Source organism: Leuciscus leuciscus (assembly GCF_965113295.1).
Source record: "Leuciscus leuciscus genome assembly, chromosome: 1".
In the NCBI taxonomy this organism is placed as follows: Eukaryota; Metazoa; Chordata; class Actinopteri; order Cypriniformes; family Leuciscidae; genus Leuciscus; species Leuciscus leuciscus.
The window spans coordinates 57,276,027-57,297,161 of record NC_138725.1 but is presented as its reverse complement, the minus strand read 5'-3'; the positions used below and the strand labels follow the sequence as shown (position 1 = coordinate 57,297,161).

The window sequence follows — 21,135 nt, the reverse complement described above, 5'->3', positions numbered from 1 at the left end:
AAAAACAGTATACAATGATTTGTTTTATTACTGTACACAATGATTTTTTTTATTTAGATTATTTTTATTTATTTATTAGATTTTACAAATTGACTACGTTAACCCTTGGTGGTTAATACCTTAATCATTGAGGAAGGCATTAACAACTAAACGATAATACAATTTTTATTATTTGTGAAATGCATTATTTATAAATGCATTGACAGTCAAAAATAGCACTAACTATATATTGTATGTTCTTTTAAGAGCCAAGTGTTCAGCGATAACATTGTAACTGTATTAACGGATCCAGAGAGATTACTGAGACCTTTGATGGTTTGACGTTCATCTCTGGCCTTTTAATATATTAAACGAACCTGATTGGCCCATACTTACGGGGCGGGACATGATGGAGAAATTGGAAAGAGGCATTGCACTGACATTGGTCAATCCTTACTTCCGTTTATTTCTCGCCCAATAGGATTTAAAAACCCGACGGGCCGGGTAAATCTCATTGGTCATCTCCTCCGCTGATCCCACCTCGCTCCTCGCCCTCAATGAATCTGGGAGAGTCTTAGCCGAGAGGAGCTAATGACTCTACGGGCGGATTTATTTGGGTTTTCGTAAAATTTGATTAGAGTGGAGAAACATAGTTGAAATACGAAGCTTCATAGGGGTTTTTTTTCACGGCTGAAGTTCCATCAGCCCGAATAATTTCGTCCTGTCTTCGACTCTCGGGAGAGTTTAGTTTGTCTGGTCGATCGTAATGAGGCTCAGGGGCTAATCCTTGGACTTCATTCAATACTAATTCATCTCGAAGCGCTTCGTTTGGGCGAGCCAAACTGATCTAACAACCACACGCGAGGTAAAATACACAAATAAGCCGATAAATAACTTCTTACCTGTTGATAGCACTTGAGATAAAGGTTAAAAACTGCTGTTGTTTCAGTCTGCTACTTGCCGGCTAAGTAAATTAGATAAGAACTGAGTAAACGTTATCTTCAACCTCAGTCTTTAATGTATTTGAATATGATTTGTTGACATAATGCACCGACTTTAAAATCTCAGTTAACCATCTTATGTAATGTGTATGTATGTTCTTTTCCGCTTTTTAAAGGGACAGTTCACCCAATAATGAAAATTGTGTCATCATTTACCCACCCTCATGTTGATCCAAACCAGTATGACTTTTCTTTCTTCCGTGGAACACAAAAGGCAGAATGACAGCCTAAGTCCCCATTCACTTTCACTGCAGTTGTTTTCCATACAATGAAAGTGAATAGTGGCAGATCTTCTTTTGTGTTCAGCCCTTTAACTCTGCAATGATGTATATAAGTGTACCAGTCAGAGTAGTTAGCTTGTATCACTAAAGGTTATGCTTTTCCCAAGCTGTTGCTGAATAAATCCAGTCAGAATATTTTTGTACCCCCAGTTTCTAACCCCCTTCCCATTCACTTTCTCTCTCTTCCATCCAGAATGACAGAATACAAGCTGGTAGTTGTCGGTGCTGGTGGCGTTGGGAAAAGTGCACTGACCATCCAGCTCATTCAAAATCACTTTGTAGACGAGTATGACCCCACTATTGAGGTAAGAGTTCCCCTTCTTTAAGATTATCTTTTTTTTTTTTTTTTGGCAAAAAGAAATTGACACATATTGATACTATTGTACAGTAGAATGTACCTATGTAATAATATAGTAATAATAATACAATTATGAAACCTTTAAGGAATAATCATGCAATATCTGTTCTAATTTGAACAGTAAACCTCTATTGTTGTGCAGCACTTTGTTTGCCAAAAATAAAAGGAATTGCTTAATTTTCAGTTGATTACATAAATTGGTAATATTTTATGCCGTCATTTGATTACCAAATGTTTTTAATAATAAATTATATAATAAAATAACGCACAACACAGAATTTCTGAAATAAAATAAAGCATTTCATATAGTCCTATTTTTGTAAAAAAAATTATAATAATAACAATAATATAAATTTGTATATAAATATTGATTAGACATCCTTTTTTGATTATTAAAACAATTATTTAAACCATTACAATGGAATCTAGAAAAATGAAAACAGATAACACTGAATTTGGGAAAAATAAAATGGAATTTGAGAAAAAATAAAACGTATTTCATAGGGCCCTAAAATATATATATATTTTTTTTTATTGTATACGTTTCATGAATTTTTCTATTACTAACGTTTAATTTGACCAGTGAATCAGAGTGCAGAAAAATTCACATGGAATTTGAAAAAAAATAACACTGATTTCATTGGGCCCTAATCTATTCCATGCAGGATTCATACAGAAAGCAGGTTGTGATTGACGGGGAGACGTGTTTGCTGGACATCCTGGACACTGCAGGTCAGGAGGAGTACAGTGCCATGAGAGACCAGTATATGAGGACAGGAGAGGGCTTTCTCTGTGTTTTTGCCATCAACAACGCCAAGTCCTTTGAGGACGTACACCTTTACAGGTACATAGTCAAACACATATGGACAAACCAATTAACATCAAGTATATCGGTTACCATCAAACAGTCTTTCAGACTTAATACTCTCATATTATATTTGAGATTTGTGGACTGCATGCTCAAGAGGAATTGGTTGGGTCTGTGTCATCTAACTACCAATAAAGCTTCTTGTTTCCTGAAAACTTAAAATATGATCAATTGGAAAATACTGATTTTTTAGCTAAAAATTCCAGGGTCAGAGATGTCGATTCAGCAGGAAGTCACTACACTGCATTAATGTTCTGACTTCCTTTTTTGTCCCTTGAAGTTAAGTAAGGAAACCAATGTGGCATTAGAGAAGGGCCTAGTTTCAAAAATCAGGCTGTGTGAAAAAAAATAAAATTACCTTGTTTTGTGTTGTTTGTGCAGGGAGCAAATAAACCGTGTCAAAGACAGTGACAATGTCCCAATGGTGCTGGTGGGGAACAAAAGTGACCTGGCTTCACGTACTGTAGAGTCACGTCAAGCTCAAGAGCTCGCCAGAAGTTACGGAGTCCCGTTTGTTGAAACGTCTGCAAAGACGCGACAGGTGGGTGAAGCCGATTTTAAAGTTCAAGGGATGTTTAAATGCACTCCACTGTGCTGCTTTTCCACTGTTATCATATGCAATCATGTGCAAGACAGGTATTTTTGATGGATGTGTGCTTTTGTCGTCGGAGCTGAAATGAGTTCACTGCCAATAGTTTGCCTTTATAAGTTACTCAATATTAACTTTTGTTTATTGAACTGGTGTATAAAATCATTATCACACTCATGGAATGTGCTGTTGATCTGAACACCATCATATCATTCAGAACAACAGCAATATTATGAGGGATTCACACCGAACGCAAAAACCTAAAGACACTTTGTTTTTTTGTTTTTTAAGTTGAACTACCATGTTTTACCACATTTTTAAAACTTTGTAATGCGCGAGACAATGCAAAAGATGTGAGCACAACATACAAACACATCCATGTAGTGTATTTTATTTAGGAAAATAATGGAAAAGCAGCACGGTTGATAGAATGGAAGAATGAATGAATGTTGCTGCATTAGTTATTAGTGGTGGAGAAATATGGCACGCTAATCAAGCACAGTTTGTTAAATTTAGAGGTTCTAAAAGGCTCACCATAACCCAACCCACCAGAAATATGTCAGCAAACCTGAAGTCACACAATGATAGTGATGACAGGACTAGTGTTACTAATACTAATAGGTTTTAAAAAAAAACGAGTACTTTGGGGGGCGGGCCGTGTCCGTCATGGTGGTGATTAAATATTTTAGTTAAAACACTGTTGCGAAAATTAATGTTGACAAATAAAAATATGTCTATCAAAACATGAAAATATGACTAGAAAAATAACACTGCTAGATTACCAATAATGCATCAGTGTTTTCGAAAAAGAAACCTCAACATAATTGGAATAGCTGCATGAGGTGAAGCTAAACAGACACCAGTAAACTGAAGCCTGTTTTATATGACACATCCAATGTATACAAGATGCACAATATAAATGTAGCATTACAGCATTACAGCTTGTATCTGCACAAAAGGACGCAAATGCAAGTGAAAACAAGTGACAGGCTAGCCGGAACTACTCCCGTTGGGGATGCGCTCTTCCCGTAACAACGCGCTGAAACACGGGCTACTAAAGCACAAGGAATTCACAACCTTCTATAGTGTTCACAATTCACATTATAATGTGACGTATATGGCAGATTGGCGCTGCACATCTTGCACTTAACTGTATTTTCATGATCAAAGTGATTCCAGGCATTACTGTGTGCTTTCAAATCCACAGTTTCACTTTATTCTGCCTGTCTAGACGGCATGCTGTGTAACGTCAACCAATAAGACCTCAGGAACCGCCCAAAATGGCGCAATAACCAACCAGAAAAAAAGATATATTTTTTAAAGTCATGGTGATCATCGTTTTCATTATCTATCGTCGCTGTCACGTCCAAGTACCTGAGAACTCGTGCAACAAACTTTTTGACATAAAACCAACACTTTTGTGATTTCTTCTCGGATTGATCGACATGAATCAGCTTGTTGCTATAAAGCACCATTAATTCGAAATCTATCTTGTTTTCTTTTTACAGGGAGTTGAGGAGGCATTTTACTCTCTTGTGCGGGAGATCCGAAGATACAAGGAGACGAACCGCAGCAATAAGAAGAGCAAAAAGCACACACAGAGACGTTGCACTCTTTTATAGCGATACACGCGTCCAGCCTCGCACTGCACCCCCGTGATAGCAATGCACTCAAGGTCACACATACTCACATACACGCATACACTACTGTAGCATCACACATACACACACACATCCTATTTCCTTTTCTTACCGCTCCCTGTGTCTTACACCAACCAGCCTTTGAGGAATAGGAACCTGATTGGCTGCTGTATGTGTTTGTTTGTTTGTTTGTATGTATGTATGTGCGCATGAGACCTCAATGAGAACCATGCAACTGTGGAATTGTTTTGGAAAAGACATATATTGACCTCGCATTATCATATTCGGCTGGAAAATTCAGTCTTAAGTGGACTTGACAACCTTGCGCTGCTGCTTCCTCTTCTGTGCTAAAAAGATCTGACGTATGTCGTAGTTTTACAGTCGTACTTTAGAACCACGACAGCAAGGAACTTTGGCCCTTATAACAAATGAATAAGGTGGTGAAGGGATATACTTTAAGTCAGTAATGGGTAACTATTTTTAAGTAAGCCTTATGTCTCATCTCCAACTGTGTAAGCCGCGTGCTTTTGTTAGCGGTGGTCGGGAATGAGGAAGCTAAGAAGTCCCCTAAAGTTTCTGTGGGCTGTGGGGAAAGCACATTAGAGCAAGTGGTCGCCACATTCAAAACCACTAGCATAATGTTTTGCACACCTTAAAAAGTGTTTCCACCTCACGCATTGTGGGATTTATCCAGCAAAGATCTTCAGTACTTGCTAAAAACGCTGTCATTTCATCATCAAAAGGGGATTTCCATAGTTTTTGCTTTGTCTTTTTGGGGAGTTTGTACAAAAATTTACATTTCATGCATTCATCACCTTCCCAGAATCCATTTCCCCCCAGGTTTCTGTTGTCATGGCTTGGACTAAAACTTAGCTGTCCTTCACTTAATGTAGCCCTTCTATAATTATGAAATGAAAAAAAAATAATAATAATCAAGCTCTCTTCTTTCATTTTTTTAAATTTTTTTTACCAGCAGTATTTCATGGTAAAGTTCTGTATTTTTGTAAAAGTTTTGATTTTGTTTTTCATTACACATACTGGCATTATATTGGACATTACCATTTCATGTATTATGATGAAGTGTGTAAAATGCCAGAGATGTTCCCACCAGTGAAGAGGCTTGGTTGAGGAAGGTGAGAAATTCCCAGTAATAGTTTAGACAGTAATAGTTTTGGTTCAGATTGATGCATTCCCTTTGCCACATTGACATCTGTAGTTATATGTTTTGTGAATAAAGAGACTTTTGGCTAGATGACAGTGTGATTTCCTTAATATTCAAACATCCAATTGTAGTTGAAACTATAACTTCTCAGTTATCATATTTGCTTTATAAAGTGTTACAACAGGTATGTTGTGTTACAACTTTTGTGGTCATACCAGGACAGTTGCATCAGCGTTTCTGAGAATATTCAGAAAAGCTGATGCAACTGCCTTGGTATGACCTGAAGTTAAAACAACAAGGAACTGTGAGCAAGAAATATCTTTTTTGATTTATTATTCCTAATTTAATTTATCCATATGATCTAGGTTGCCTGAGAAAGATTTTTGTTCTGGTATGATCTGTGTGATATTTCAAATACTTGTATGTTACCCTTAATATATCTTGGACTTATGACTGAAACCCAAACATACATGAATGCTATATTAAATATTGGCTAGGGATGATATTTAAATGTTTTGTTCTCTGCTCCGGTTGTAGTTTTTTTCTTTACAAAAGTAGCTTCATGGTAAAGGATCACTATTCTATCTGATGAAATATTATAGAGCAAAGCATTATAAAGAATAATATTGACAATAGAAATGTCCATGACTTGAAGTGATATTATGATTTTAATTAGTTTTTTTATAACTATGACATTTAAAACCTGAATTTGATAAAAAAAAAGAAGTAAAATTACATCTAAGTATAATGTTGAATCAGACAACTTTTTTTTTTTTTACAAAATTGCATTTTATTTATTCAACCACTAAAAAAAAAAAGAATATTCTTTACAATCTGGAGTGTGACGGACTCCTTCACTGAGGTAAGAGGATGAATGAATGTTGAGAAAGCTGAAGGAAAAAAGAAAATAATCCCCGTCCATCACCAGCCAAAACGGGAAACGAGCTTCTCCTGATCGTCTAAATCTTTCTGCACTTTCTTTCTCATGTAAAAGATGGGGCAGTCTCGACTGAAAAAGAGAGAATTTATTATTTAGAACCACTGGTATATCAACTGTACCTACAAAATATATAGTGAATATTCAATATATTGTGTAGGCCTAACGTGCATGTGTGTAAACACCTGGTACAAAGCACGTCTTCATGGAGTGAACCTTGACAGCGCTGACACTGAGTCCACAGGCGAGAGAATTTCTCCTCTAGTGTTGACAGATGAGCAATCTAAAAGACACACATGGACAATCTTCAGCAACAGCAAGAACATCTTTTGCCCCACGTACAAAGATAATTTTGCCAGGATTTGTATATATAAAAAACCAAAACACACCTCTTTCTGATAAAGCTCAGACTCTCTCTTTTTGCAGAAGTCGCATACGGCCGCTGAAGAGGAAAACCATCAGATGTAGAGTTTTGTGATTTGTGGTACTACTGAAGCTCCAGTTTTGCCTAACACACACACTTGATACATACCGTCAGTTTTGAGCACAGCTCTGCAGCCAATGCAAGTGCTTCTTTTCTGAGCGAAAGCCATGAGACCACCGACCCTGGATGTCAAGACCGTCTTACAGCGTGTGTGATCTCCCTCTGAAACAACACAGCAAAAAAACGGCACGGTGAAAGAAATTCTATTTTACCACAGTTTGCAGTTTTATTTGAATGTGATGAGATAAAAAGGCTATATAACACAAAACAATAGAAATTACTTGACTGTACTAAAAACAGTAGTTTCGCAAATCATTTTCATTTCGAGCCGACTTTAAACATCCTGGTTTTGTAGGCTTAATAGATGATACTCACTCAGTAACACACTCTCAGCTTTGCTCTCTCCCAGTATGGGCTCAAAGATGCGCAGTAAAGGCTTGGAAAGCTGCTGCTCCAGGTAGTACTGCGTGTCTATAGGGATGTTGTTCTCCAGCACATAGATGGGGTCCTGAGATACAGGACTCAGCAGTTATAACTACAGTACAGAAAATCAGCCACATCAAAACCCGACAATACACAATACTGACCTCTGATTTCATATATGCCGCCACACCCTTTGCTGCTTTGGTGATGACGTACGGAACTCGATCTCCGAGGTTTGGAGCGCTTCCGGCATCACGCTTCCGCATCCTAAAACCCATGTAGGTGGAAATTGGTTAAATGCGCAATAATTCCATACCTGCAAAGTCTGGTTATCTGAAGGCGGCCCAGTATGTTATGTATAATTGGTTTGAACAAAAACAGGCTGAATGACGTCAGCAAATTCACTCTCGGAATATATGTGGCGCTTATGGGAAAGCAAAAAATACAGTGGCTACACAAAACAGTGCTTCGCTTATACACACTACTTTATAAAGCATCATACAGAGGCACGATGAAAAAAAAAAAAGCCATAAAAAAATGTTCTGAAGACAGTCCCGTTCAGATATACATTTATATAACCCTCCCCCCCACACCAAATACAAACTCCTTGGATTTCCATGTATCATGAGAATAGCCTATTTCAATGTCAGAATGGCGAATTTTGTATGAATTGCAGGTATGAATTAACAGTCAAGATATTAAGAAGACACACCTCTCAGCTAGTTCGACGTGGGCCTGTTTGCCGGCATACTCCTGTGCGGTACGTGTCAGCTCTTTAGTTATGACCAGCTGACTGATGTCAATGCGGTTACACAGAAGGTCAGAGATCACCTCTTTAGCATGGGCTACTGCTCCATCGGGGTCTCTGAAACACAACACACATTATTATTCTTGTGAATTAATGTGCATGTTGGTATATGAATGGTGTTGCCCATTGAACATTAACAAAAAAGGCTTTTAGTAAGGCTTGTAGAGTCATGTCTTCACTATTACGCATGCTAGTATGTGCGTCACTGTTGCGTATATGAGCGCATGGTGGTTTTCTGAGTGTGGCAATGTTTGTACCTGTCAATGAGGATGTTTTGGAGGCATGTATTGATGAGGTTGGCCACTAGAGGGCAGTTGTCTCGTCTGACAGTCTCTATTCCTTTGCAATCCATCTTATCATGATGTTCAGCATCGGAAGAGAAATACAGCCCGGCATACCTCTTTTTATTGATCAACAGATATGGGTAATAAACCTGAAAAATGTGAATGAGACAGAAGTTATTAAGAATAATTAACTTTACAATAAGGTCCCATTAGTTAATGCATTAACTAGCATTAATTAACAACGATTAATGCTTTTGTCACAGTTTTTAATAGTTGATAAAAATACAACTGTTCATTGTTAGTTCATGTTAGCTCAGGTCCATTAAAAAATATGAACAGATACAGCTTTAGATTTTAATACTGTTTTAGTAAATGCTGAAATTAACATTAACTAAGATTAATAATTGCATTTTTCAACGTTAGCTCATGTTAAAGGTGGGGTAAGTGATATTTGAAAAACGCCATTTGGAAGTTAGTCGGACCGACACACAAAACAACAACAAACGTGTAGCCAATCAGTATGACGGTGGAGGAGAGAGAATGAGCAAGAGGGAGATTTGAAGAAAGAGAGATGAGACACAATAAAAAAAGAGAAAAGCTCAGAAGAAATCCCTGGAAAATAAAGGGTCATGTCTGGGCAAGAGCTTTAGGACCCGTGTTAATATTAGAAACGCTGTCCAGAGAGCTAAGTGGAAAGGCCTGAAAACAGACGCAGATGTTGCTTTGATTCGGCTCCACACGTGGGTAACACTGGGTTTGAGTGTATTTGTCTGGAGCTGCTGTGCTGTTGGCAACTAACCACCCACTCTTGTTTGTAATTACTATTGTGTCCTGTACGTACTTTTTTTTTGTGCTTCCTTGTCATTCGTTCATCATCTGCGCTTTATTTTTCGTGAAGCAGTATTTTTGGGGCGCTTCTGCTATGACAAACAGACATCCACTCTTGGATTGCATGCGTAACGGAGGCCAGCTAGTAAGAGTCGCGCTAGTCTCGCGTAGCCAGACCTTCAGACTGATGGCAGAAGGTCTGGACTCTATCACAGCTTTTCTTGGCCAAGAGGACGTTTGACATGTAACGCAACCTATCACAGTTCGCTTTGTTCCGCGTCATGTTTAGGGGTGTGCCAATATAATGTCGATGTCCCTACAATAACAGACCGGCGTGCATCTAATAAATTATTCATTCAAGAACGTTGTGCAAGTTTACTGCAACAATGGAGCGGCGAACTTCACATACTTTTGAAAATCCAGCGTTTAGTTGATCCTGGTAAGCGCTCATTTGTCTCAGTTGTAAACACAATGGCTTTCTTCTTCCACGAGGGGTTTTGGCGTCACGGCATTTGTTTCCAGACGGACCGTTAAAGAACGTGGACATCCTGTAGAATTAAACCAATCAGGTTGCGACTTCGAAACTCCTGAAGTGTTTCCAGAAAAGCGTGCCATATGCATCAGACGTTCAGCCAACGGTCCGAGGCTGAGACTAGAGTCGCGCTGACGACTGCTCGAGAATGCTGTGTTTAGCGTTATTGTTAGTGCACTTGCCTGGCATCCCGGGGGATCGGGATTCGAGACTGACTCGAAGCAGGGCAGTTAGGATTGGAGTGTGAGTTTTGGAGGCGGAGCAATGAAGAGAGGAGTGTGTTTGTTTGGGTTGAGTTCAAATATCAACAATGTCCAACAGCGTTTTTGAAATATCGCTTACCCCACCTTTAACAGATGTAGTTAACTAATGGAACCTTATTATAAAGTGTTACCATAATAACATTAGATGGCATCTGTTACGAAATCTTGGCCTGCTTCCTGTACCTTTTCAAACTCTAATTTGATTGGTGGAACGAAGTGGGAGGAGACCCATTCAGCGGCCTCCCTTCCCAGATTCATTGCTTCCTGCACAGTGGCCACACCTAGTTTCACCATCACAGAGTCTGTGTCTCCATAGACAACCTGAAACACATTATATTTGCATCACTACATATTTTCAGTGCATTGAAACGAAGGCAAAAAAAACAAAAACATTTATGTCATTAAATACCTTTGCATCTGCCTGGTAACCGTTAGAGATTGTGTATCTTGATTCCACAAGCTGTTTGGTCTGTTCAATCATCTGCCTACCAAAGCCTGTGACGCTCTACAGATGAAAGAGAGGAACTTAAAGCATCTCTGTCTAAAGCTGACAGTATTTACCCATGTGTGAGTGCTGAAACTGACCTGTGAGATTTCCAAACAGGGCAGCTTGCCCACCTGAGCCCCAGTGAACCCGTATACTGAGTTCGCACTGATCTTCAAAGCCAACTGCCTTCCGTCCAGCACCTGCTTTTTAAAGGGGTCCGTCTCTTTCTTCAGCTCTGCCTTCGCCCTAGAGGCACAACAAATAATGGGTACAACAATACCTTTTAATAGGGCTGTCATTTTTTCCAAGTTTAACGCATTAAAAATATTTAACGCAATTAACACAGCATATGTTTTTTCCCCCGATCATCCTTTGGCTAGCATTACAATATATGATCACGCTCTGATCATATATGAAATGCTTTTAAACCGTTCCAGTGCGTAGCGATAAGACACAAAAGAAGAACGAGGTGCAGTAACGGTGCGCATCTATGAATCTCCTGTCTGCGTGACACACGACTCGTTCGTCTACTTCAGACAGCATTTGAATGGACAAAAACATACAATCACGCAAAAATGCATGTTTTGTTGAGTATCCTCGCAAGCACAGTCTTAAATGAACGTAAAGTGTTGTGAGAAAATGGGATGCACGTCAGATCTGTCTCATGTGCGGCAGGTCTTAAAGTGACAGCAGCCTAATAAACCTGCTGTAGTGTGTGTTATTAATGTTAATCAAAAAACTAAAGAAAAAAGAAAATCACTCACTCACTACTATTGACTGAATAACTTTTGTAGCTTTAATAAGGATTCATCTATATTTAATTTATAATTTATGCAGACTGAAGTGTTTGATAACTTTATTAAATTTCTGTATATATCCTATACCTGTTAGACCTACCTGAAAATCTTAAAGCACTGTTTACAAGGTTACATGGCTCAGAAACAATAGTTTTTTGTGCATTTTGACAGGCGAAGTAAAATTCTGAACTGGTCTGACTGGGCCATTAGGAAAAATTATTATATATTGAAGGGCATTGGTAAATGTGACATTTATTACAATGGGTTTATGTGAAGGTTGTTTTAAGTTCACTTAAATTAAATGTTGTTATATATATATATATATTGAAATGTTAAAATTGATAGTTTTTCATTTTACTGTAATGCTGAATGGCTATTACGGCTAAAATTGAGTAAAAATATATATTTCATAGAGACATCAGAAGCAGTATTGGTATCAGTGATACTGGCCTTCTTTCATAAAAAGATGCCATTAAACAAATATTTTAAATATAGGCATTTGAAATTATTACAATATAGAAATCTATATAAAAACTTAAATGTTAGGTGCGATTAATCACGCTTAATTACAGAAAAATGTGCAATTAATTAGTAAAAAAAATTTAATCGACTGACAGCACTAATTTTTAATTACACTGAACTATTTGGTATTGAATATAAGACATTTATTTAATCTTCATTTTTTTGTTGTTGAAATGATCACCTTTTCCTGGCGCCCAGCAGGTTTTCCAGGATCTCAGGGAGAAGGCCCTTCCTCACAGAGCTCTTCACAAACAGATCACCAGTGGGGGTCTTGATGAAATCCTCTGGACCCAGACTAAAAACGTATGCACACAAAAAAGTAGTACAGCTTCAATTAGTCACAAAATGGAGAACACCACAATTAAAATGACACACAAACACACTCCTCTCACCCCAGTTTGTCCAACTGGCCCTTCTGCAGGAGAGTAGTGTAACATAAATTGTGAGCCATCATGATGGAGGGATACAGTGAGGAGAAATCCAGAGTTGCTATAGGAACACTGTAATACCTGTAAAAACATACAGTTTTTGCATTGGTGAATCATCTACAAAACCTAAATGTTGCTTCAATTTAGCAACATTACATACTGTAGTACTAACATCCGCGTTAATGTCAAATTTGTTTTTAACTATCAGAAGAAGAAAAAAACGGCAAGAATCTGTTGTCATGCAATAGAAAGTTTTTGTAATAAATAAAGCTCTTTATTAAGTACTTGTATTTATTTACACTAGTGTTAAAAAGTCAGTAAGATTTTTAGAATGTTTTTGAAAGAAATCTCTTATGTTCACCAAGGCTGCATTTATTTGGTACAAATCACAGTAAAAAGGTAATAATTTTAAGTATTGTGTACAATTTAATATAACTGTTTTAATATTTTTTATGTAATTTATTCCTGTGATGTTTTTCAGCATCATTACTCCAGTCTTCAGTGTCACATGATCCTTCAGAAATCATTCTAATATGATGATTTGATGCTCCAGAAACATTTCTTATTGTTATCAATGTTGAAAACAGTTCTGCTGCTCAATGTTTGTGGAAACATAATACAAATGTTCGGGATTCTTTGATGAATAGAAAGTTTCAAATAGAAATCTTTTGTAACAGTATAAATTTCTTTTTTTTCTGTAACGTTCGATCTATTAATACATCCTTGCTGAATGAAAGTTTCTCAACAAAACTCTTGCTGACCTCAAACTTGTGAACAGAAGCGTGTTTAAGTACTTTTTTTATGATTGCTTTTGTTTTTTTTATAGAACTCAAGATATGCAATTTACTTATACTCTGATTTGAGAATGAGAATTTGGTCACAAAAGTGGGTACAAACCCTTTCTCTGGTTCTATGACAGTGGCTCCAGTGTAGTCCTCCCCTCCCTCTGCCCTCACCACTGGCATCACCAGATCCTGCCTCATAGCCTACACAATAAAACAATCATAAAGCCATACACATTAAATGTTGGCTAGGTTTGTTACATTAACATATGTTACAGATAAGACATGCGCAGACCTGTCTCAGGAGCTGTGAAACCACTTTAATCTGCTGTCCGCGAGAGAGCAGGTAAGTCAGGGGCACCCCAGTTACTCTGGCCATTTCCATGTAATTAATGACGCACATCAACTTCTGCAGCAAGCGCAGGGGCAGATAAGCATCCTTCAGACAGTATACAGCCAAACGCCTGCGGGTCTGCTCATTCCCATTCTAATCAAAAATAAGGAGAGAGGAAAGACAAGTTTTCTGAGGGTTTACTGGACTCCAGGTGTCTTAGATGGAGTTGAGGGATCTGATTGGCTATAAGAGTAAAACAGAGATCTGATTGGCTGCACCTGTAGATCTGTGATGATAGAATGCTGCACATCCTCCTTCTGCTCCTGCAGAAAATGGAAACTGACGGCGTTTAGTGTGTAAGAGCGCAGTTTATAATCTCTCAGCAACACCTACAACAGAGAAAAAAAACTTGGTGAGTCACAGCATGAGCGGTCATGAATCAATCTGATGGAACAATGTGAGAGTCTGAGCTTAAGTGTGCATACCTGTAATAAGTCAAGCTGCACACGTCCTTCGATATTCACAGTTTTGTTCTCCCTGCGACCCATCTGTTTGCTCTGGAAGTTGGAGTCTTTCAAAACTGATTTGATGCCCCACACACGACCCAGATATGGGAACATATTCACCTACGGAGACAGAAAGACAAGTGACTCAAATCATCATCCCCTGCCTGAATTATAATAAAAAGCCTTTCTGACATGTGCCATTACTGGGTTTGTTCACTTTCCACCCAAAAAAACTTTTTTTTAAAAATTTGTTTTAAAACATATAAAAACACTGTACCTTTAAGGTGGCTGCTCTGTTGAGGAGGTATGGAAAGTCAAAGTTCTGGATATTGTAGCCAGTGATGATGTCAGGATCCACTGTCCTCATAAACTCAGCCCAACTCTGATATAATCACACATATACATTTATTTACAAATTTGTGAGTATTTGTGTGTATATGTGGGTGTAGATAGACACATTTTTTACAAAATGTAAGACATAATTATAATTCTAACCAAGTAAATAAATATACAGAAAACCAAAACACTTAAGAGTCCAAACAAAATCAGGCCGACGCACAAGCAGCTTTAACATTGAATGAAAACTCAGAGGTCCGAACACAAACAAAATAAATAGGCATTACATAAAAACACGTAACTGAAACGCTATAACAATGTGGCCAATTAGGCTATACCTGACTCACAGTTGCACTTTCTTAGCATTTTAAGAAAAAGGTCAAATACAAGTTTGACAATGATGTAGGGGAAAATAAAGTGAGCTCCGTTTTGCTCACAATGAAGCCGGTCTTCGTGGAAGTTAAACAAGTAGTGCAGGAAGCGCGGTACTAATTTAGCTACCAAACTTGGATATGCGCCTAAAATTAGAGCACAATTGTAGGTTAACAATAACGTTAACAGAGTGAGCGGCCATGTAAAGTATAATGTAAAGTGGCTAACGTTAGGCTACTATGTACGTTTTGTCATGTTTAAGGTCGCATGTCACCTTTTTGTGGTCCATCTCAAAATGTTCCCACAATTTGGATTTTCTGCCCGACATATTACCGCAAGGGCCAGTTGTTTTTTCTTTTTCTGCGACTAACCGACTGATTCAAATTTAGTAGACTTTTAGGGGTAGCCCTGAAGAGGCACAATGTACATTTACGTTTTTAGAGAAAATACACATGTAAACATTTCCATTTAAGTATATTTGGAGAATCTGAGAGTACGTACCTGCAGTAGCTGCCTCTCCTGAGTAAAGCAGAGAATCTGGGAGCCCACTATACTGGAACAGCTCTGTAAGGTGAAGACTGTCCGGATAAACGGCTCCTTCTCTCCCTGACGCTGCACCATAGAGGCGATCTGAATCACAGGGTCGATCTCCGGCTCTGGAAACACACCTGTAACACACAAACAGTTCAGTTAGTTACGCAGCAACATATAATACTTTTATTTGCAGGCAATTACAAGGCCAAGAAGCACACTAATTGCACATGGTGGCAATGACACAATAAGCTGTTTGTTAATGCATTACATAGACAAATGGTTTGGTATATCAAAAATCTCTAAAAAGATGCAGGACAAATATGCAGGAAAAAACAAATTTTTTTGATCATTTGATTTAAAAAAAAACAATTGCAATATGTATATATATAAAAATATTAATAACATTTGATTAAAATTTTATTTATTAAGTAAAAATAATGAAAAGTTTAACTTGTGGGGGTGCTAAAAAGTTTGATTGATCCCAAAATTAGAATAAGCTAAGCTTAAAGAGAAGGTATAATGCCTAAACAAACACCTTTTCTGCCAGCACACTCAATATCAAAGCTCAGGACTCTGAGTGGAGCGATCCTCTGCCATTCTCCTTCAGCTGGATGACTGACCAGATCATTCCATGCCACATCCACCTCATACTGACACAGGGAAACCTGAGAGAGAAATCAGTTAAAGACAATTCAATGGATCACTCTAATACCTTAAGTGACTGTAGTTGTTGTTTTACTTTTTACCTTTCCTGGATATTTTGAATCGGTCTGTCCTTCACTTCTCTCTTCCCTTATCCTGTACTTCCCTTTGGGAAGCTCAATCCAGCAGCAACCGACAACATCACTGTCCACCATGAACCTGCCGTCACATGCACATACATCAGACCTTACGTGCTTTATCAGGTCAAGCAATCAATGTCTACCACACATCACCAGTAGAGCCGCACAATTCTGGATAAATTGAGAATCACGATTTTTTGTTTAAAATAGAGATCGTCTCCAACGATTTTGAACAGACAACTAAATAAAAAAAATGTTTTTAACTTGAGGTTCTATAGACAAAGCATTAATTGCTGCAGTCTATTAAAGTATTATTTACTCACTTGAATTAAACCAATTTTTTTTTATTCAATGACAAAGTGGCTCTCTCGCACTGTATGACGTGGCAGACTAGTTGTCCAGTCCTGTTCCGTTCAAACAGCGTGTGTTTTCTGGGAATGTGGTTGTGAGTCCTGAAAATTGACATTGGCGAGTTTGGTTCTAGAATGCGGTCGTCACTCCGGCTAATAACTGAACTGTGTGTGAACATAACTGTATTAAGGAGTCGAATACAGGACTGACAACCGTATTCTGCTGCTTTGTGAACATGGCCTTGTGAAGCTGTTTAATACCTATAGCCTACAATACAACTGTCCTCTCTGGGTCAACGGCTGCGCCAACGCAGGTTTCAATGTTTGCTGTGATCGTACTTGTCAAAGGCCGTATTGTTGTCATTAAGGAAATAAGATTGCATGTGTGTTTGAATCGAGATCGCGATCTTTTGACGATTAATTGTGCAGCTCTAATCAGTTTCATAAACTTTCAAGTACACACAAACACACCTGATCTCAAAGTCAATGTTGGCTTCAAAAGCCTGGTAGCTCTGGGTGGCAAAACCGGCAAATTTAAAGCCTTGCTCCAGGATACGCTTCGCTGGGGCAACCAGACGTGGCATCGCCATGGTAATGCGCAGAAAGTCATGAGGTCGGTTTCCATGGTAATGATACATACCTTAGTGCAAATATGGAAAAGTCAGTCAGCTACAAACAAGCCAAACAGTTCCAATCTCCATTTACACTACCTTTAAATGTTTGGGGGGACTTAAAAAAAGAAAAAAAAAGAAAAGAAAAACACGATACTTTTATTCAGCAAGGACATGTTAAATTGATCAAAAGTGACAGTAAAGAATGACAAAATGTACCATGGTTTGCACATAAATATTACTGCTACAACATATAATAATAATAATAATAATAATAAGATATTGTTTTCTAAGCAGCAAATCATCATATTAGAATGATTTCTGAAGGATCATGTGACACTGAAGACTGGAGTAATTATGCAAAAAATTCAGCTTTACCATCACAGGAATAAATTACACTTTGAAAATATATAAAAAATAGAAAACAGTTACTTTAAATTGTCATAATATTTCACAATATTACTGTTCCTGTATTTTGATCAAATAAATGAAACATTGGTGAGCAGAAAGACTTCTCTTAAAAACATTTAAAAAATCTTTAAAAAAAAAACTTTGAATTGTAGCGTATATACACACACATTTACACTAAAATGACTTACTTTCTTTTGTGGTGATGTCCACTGCCAGCACAGTGACAGCTATGTTGTCTTTATTGGAGCGCATGTCCTTCAATACAGCAGAATTCAGCTCTCTCTGAAACTCAGCCAAGTGTGCATTTGTAAAACCTGAGAGAGACACAGACACAGTGAGAAATCATGAACGATGTGCTTAACTACATCGCAATGACACTGAGCAGCATCCTGTAATTGGCGGCTCACCGTTGGGGGCAGGAACATAGAAATACGGGGCGAATCCGTGAATGTGGCAGCACACGCTATTTCCACTGTCCGTCACACCAAACATGCGTACTATGGGCACTTTGCCCTGTACCTGCCCAGGCATACCTGCTACCGCAAATCCTAAACACCAGACGACAGCACATTGAGGGAGAGGTCTGGATGAAATCATGAATTTGTGTGTGCGCATCTGTGAGAGAGCATGTGTGTCTCACCCAGGTAGTAATCCAAGTCTATCTGCTGAAAAATGAGTGTGTCTGAGTTTGGTTGAAGAGGCGATGCATGAGGTCGTTTCCAACGTGGATTAAGATCAGCAGAGAATAAGTCACCTGAGTAAAAGAGGGTAGATCATGTCAAGGGTCACCAAGTTATCGAGTAATGTTTGTCCTTGCATATAAAAAACTAAATTTTTATAAAAAAAGAAAATATAAGGAAATATAAGGATATAAGAAAATATATGGAAATATAAGGAAATTAACCATATAATCTAACTATATGATCCAAGGTGCAATACTATGAGTAGAAGCTTTTAAATAGATGTGGGAACCTTGCGTGAAAATTTATTAAATATTTTGTTTTTGTTTTGTCAATTAGTTTATGATTATATATATAGGGGTGTCACAATATATCGCAATACAATAGTGGAACAATATGTTTCGTGGATAGAGACAATCTGAACGGTGTATAGTTCACCCAAAATGAAAATTTCTTTAAGGAAAAAATTTAAGTTTAGAGTTTTAGCGTCAGTACTACTGTACATTAAACTATGAATAATGCTGAACATAATGGATAATAATGCAATGGGGGAATATTTGTGGGTCCTGATAATGCCAAATGTCTTCTGTTACCAGTAGAAGTGGCCTACATTATTTTAAATATATCTAGTCAGTGACAGAGTGCAAGCATAATTCGTCTAAAATAATTCTGTAATTTCAGCTTCAGAACCAGCACCAAATCCAAGCCAATTCATTTCCACTCCCAACGTAATACAAAATATAGCATTTTAATCAACAGTAAATTTTTTGTTAACCTGGCTTTTACCATATGACTTGGAGTATCGTATCGCAATAATACCGTATCGTGAATTCAGTATTGTAATATGTATCAAATCGTGACATGAGGGTATCATTACACCTCAAATATATATATATATATATATATATATATGGTTCATGAATTTACTGTTCTAAGATTAGTATTATGGAATTGGCTTCTTTCTTTCTTTTTGGTTGTACTGTAATTGTATGCATCGGTTGGTATGTTGTTTTGAATATTTTGTAGATAATAATTAATTAAATTCATTAAAAAAAACAGACAAAACATACTCACCCACTGGAATGACATCATGGCCAGCTTGACCCTCCCCTGACTCCACCTCCATATCCATTTCATCAAATAGAGCCAGTTCCTCTTCAAACTGGGAGGGACTATCCTCCCATTCTGTGCTAATTTTCCCCTTCTTGGGCTGTGAAGCCCCGCCCATTCCAGGACCTCCATTGCGCCTTTTAAAGTCCATTCTGAAGCAGCCTTGCAAAAACAATTTCAACTCTTGATAAGCAAATTAAACACTCAAAAACACTTACGAACGTCCTGAAATGACTCTTTAAAATGTTTTCAACTAGTTGAAATAAAAAAAAGCAACAACAACAAAACACTTACAAACGATCACTTCTATCTTGCCAACTGAATATGTGGAATTCAGAATATGTAGGCTATAACAAATGATTTAGAGTATAAAGGAATTTAATAAAGATATAGTACACGCTACATAATTAAACGTCTTAGCTCAACTTCTCAAAGCTAAAGAATAACATCAAAACGTAGAACAATAACATTAAAATGGAGTGCCTGACTACATAATTTACATAAAAGGGGCGGGGCTAATGAAACAGACGTACAGACTTGTGGAGTAACGTTAATTCAACAAGCTGCTTACTATGTGTTTGTTCATGCGGTTCGAGAGTTAGACATGTTATGTTAACGTTACTTATAAAACATTTAGAACCAATTTCTGATGATCTGAGGGTCTTTAGGTTCAGTCAACATAGTTGCTGAAAATCAATGTGCATAAACATTCATATTTCGTTTGCCAAGCATTGTACACGAGTTATAGGCCCATTGTATAACTTTTCACATGCTTATTATTTTACCTATAATTACATTTATAGTTTTAAATAATATACTAGGCGAACTGGACAAACAAGAAACGCAGCAGAACATGTTAACAATATACAAACAATAAAGAGTCAGCTAATTCATGCAACATCGCAAAATGAGCTACATCAGACATAGAGGTGAACTCTAGCCACGGAACAAATACATAATCTTTCACCTTTTATTCCAGCTCGAGCTTTATTACTCCATATATGCAGTAGATAAATCTCCCGCCACTTCACAGTGTTGAATGTCAGTTTCCACCGGACATGGCCAACATCCGTTTTCCCGGTAAAATTGCGTAGGGTCCACGGAGGACTGCTATTGGTCAAAGAGAAGGAAGTGATTCGCCTTCATGGACGACGATAACTGCCATGTTGAGAGGGTCGCCTTCTTCTTCTTGTTGCTATTTTACGGCGGTTGGCATCCAGCTTATTGGTGCATTTCCGCCACCTTCTGCTCCGGAGTGTGAATCAGAAAATAAGTTTACAGACTAAAAATCTTGAGAGGGTCGTGATTAACAAAAGTGATTAAAAACAGATAGATAGATAGATAGATAGATAGATAGATAGATAGATAGATAGATAGATAGATAGATAGATAGATAGATAGATAGATAGATAGATAGATAGATAGATAGATAGATAGATAGATAGATAGATAGATAGATAGATAGATAGATAGATAGATAGATAGATAGATAGATAGATAGATTAGACCTTACAGGTTAAATGCAGTCAAATACTATTTTGTACTTATGGGTATTTTTTTCTTTACATTCGAAGGATGCGGCTGCACGAATAATAAACAAATAATAATCCTTACATAATAACGAATACAAATATTTACCTCTATTTTCCGGAGCCA

At 37.6% G+C, this 21,135-nt stretch overlaps 2 protein-coding genes across 4 annotated transcripts; one reads left to right on the top strand and one right to left on the bottom strand.

Moving 5' to 3' along the window:
* The first annotated feature begins 530 nt into the window (after positions 1-530).
* Positions 531-5,968, top strand: LOC309506330 (GTPase KRas). 2 transcript variants are annotated; one of them, XR_014208705.1, is made up of 6 exons: positions 531-844; positions 1,455-1,566; positions 2,285-2,463; positions 2,869-3,028; positions 4,585-5,863; positions 5,897-5,968. XR_014208705.1 is itself a non-coding variant. In XM_082180186.1 (5 exons), exons 2-5 carry the CDS (start codon positions 1,456-1,458, stop codon positions 4,696-4,698), a joined length of 564 nt encoding a protein of 187 aa, XP_082036312.1. In that variant the 5' UTR covers positions 531-844; position 1,455; the 3' UTR covers positions 4,699-5,968. The 2 variants fall into 2 exon arrangements, 1 of the variants encoding a protein (XP_082036312.1); XM_082180186.1 differs by having other exon boundaries at positions 4,585-5,968.
* A 674-nt stretch (positions 5,969-6,642) lies between these two features.
* pold1 (polymerase (DNA directed), delta 1, catalytic subunit) lies at positions 6,643-20,578 on the bottom strand. Of its 2 annotated transcripts, none has more exons than XM_082180176.1 (27): positions 20,447-20,578; positions 19,444-19,641; positions 18,330-18,443; positions 18,097-18,237; positions 17,878-18,003; positions 17,139-17,307; positions 16,282-16,396; positions 16,071-16,200; positions 15,503-15,669; positions 14,571-14,675; positions 14,273-14,413; positions 14,066-14,176; positions 13,749-13,940; positions 13,569-13,657; positions 12,636-12,752; positions 12,425-12,538; positions 11,023-11,170; positions 10,847-10,942; positions 10,621-10,758; positions 8,788-8,963; positions 8,435-8,587; positions 7,887-7,989; positions 7,675-7,807; positions 7,348-7,461; positions 7,205-7,257; positions 7,001-7,098; positions 6,643-6,887 (listed from the first exon to the last, which is right to left on the bottom strand). In XM_082180176.1, exons 2-27 carry the CDS (start codon positions 19,628-19,630, stop codon positions 6,800-6,802), a joined length of 3,318 nt encoding a protein of 1,105 aa, XP_082036302.1. In that variant the 5' UTR covers positions 19,631-19,641; positions 20,447-20,578; the 3' UTR covers positions 6,643-6,799. The 2 variants fall into 2 exon arrangements, with proteins under 2 accessions (XP_082036302.1, XP_082036303.1); XM_082180177.1 differs by lacking the exon at positions 20,447-20,578 and adding an exon at positions 19,774-19,970.
* Between the last annotated feature and the right edge of the window lie 557 nt (positions 20,579-21,135).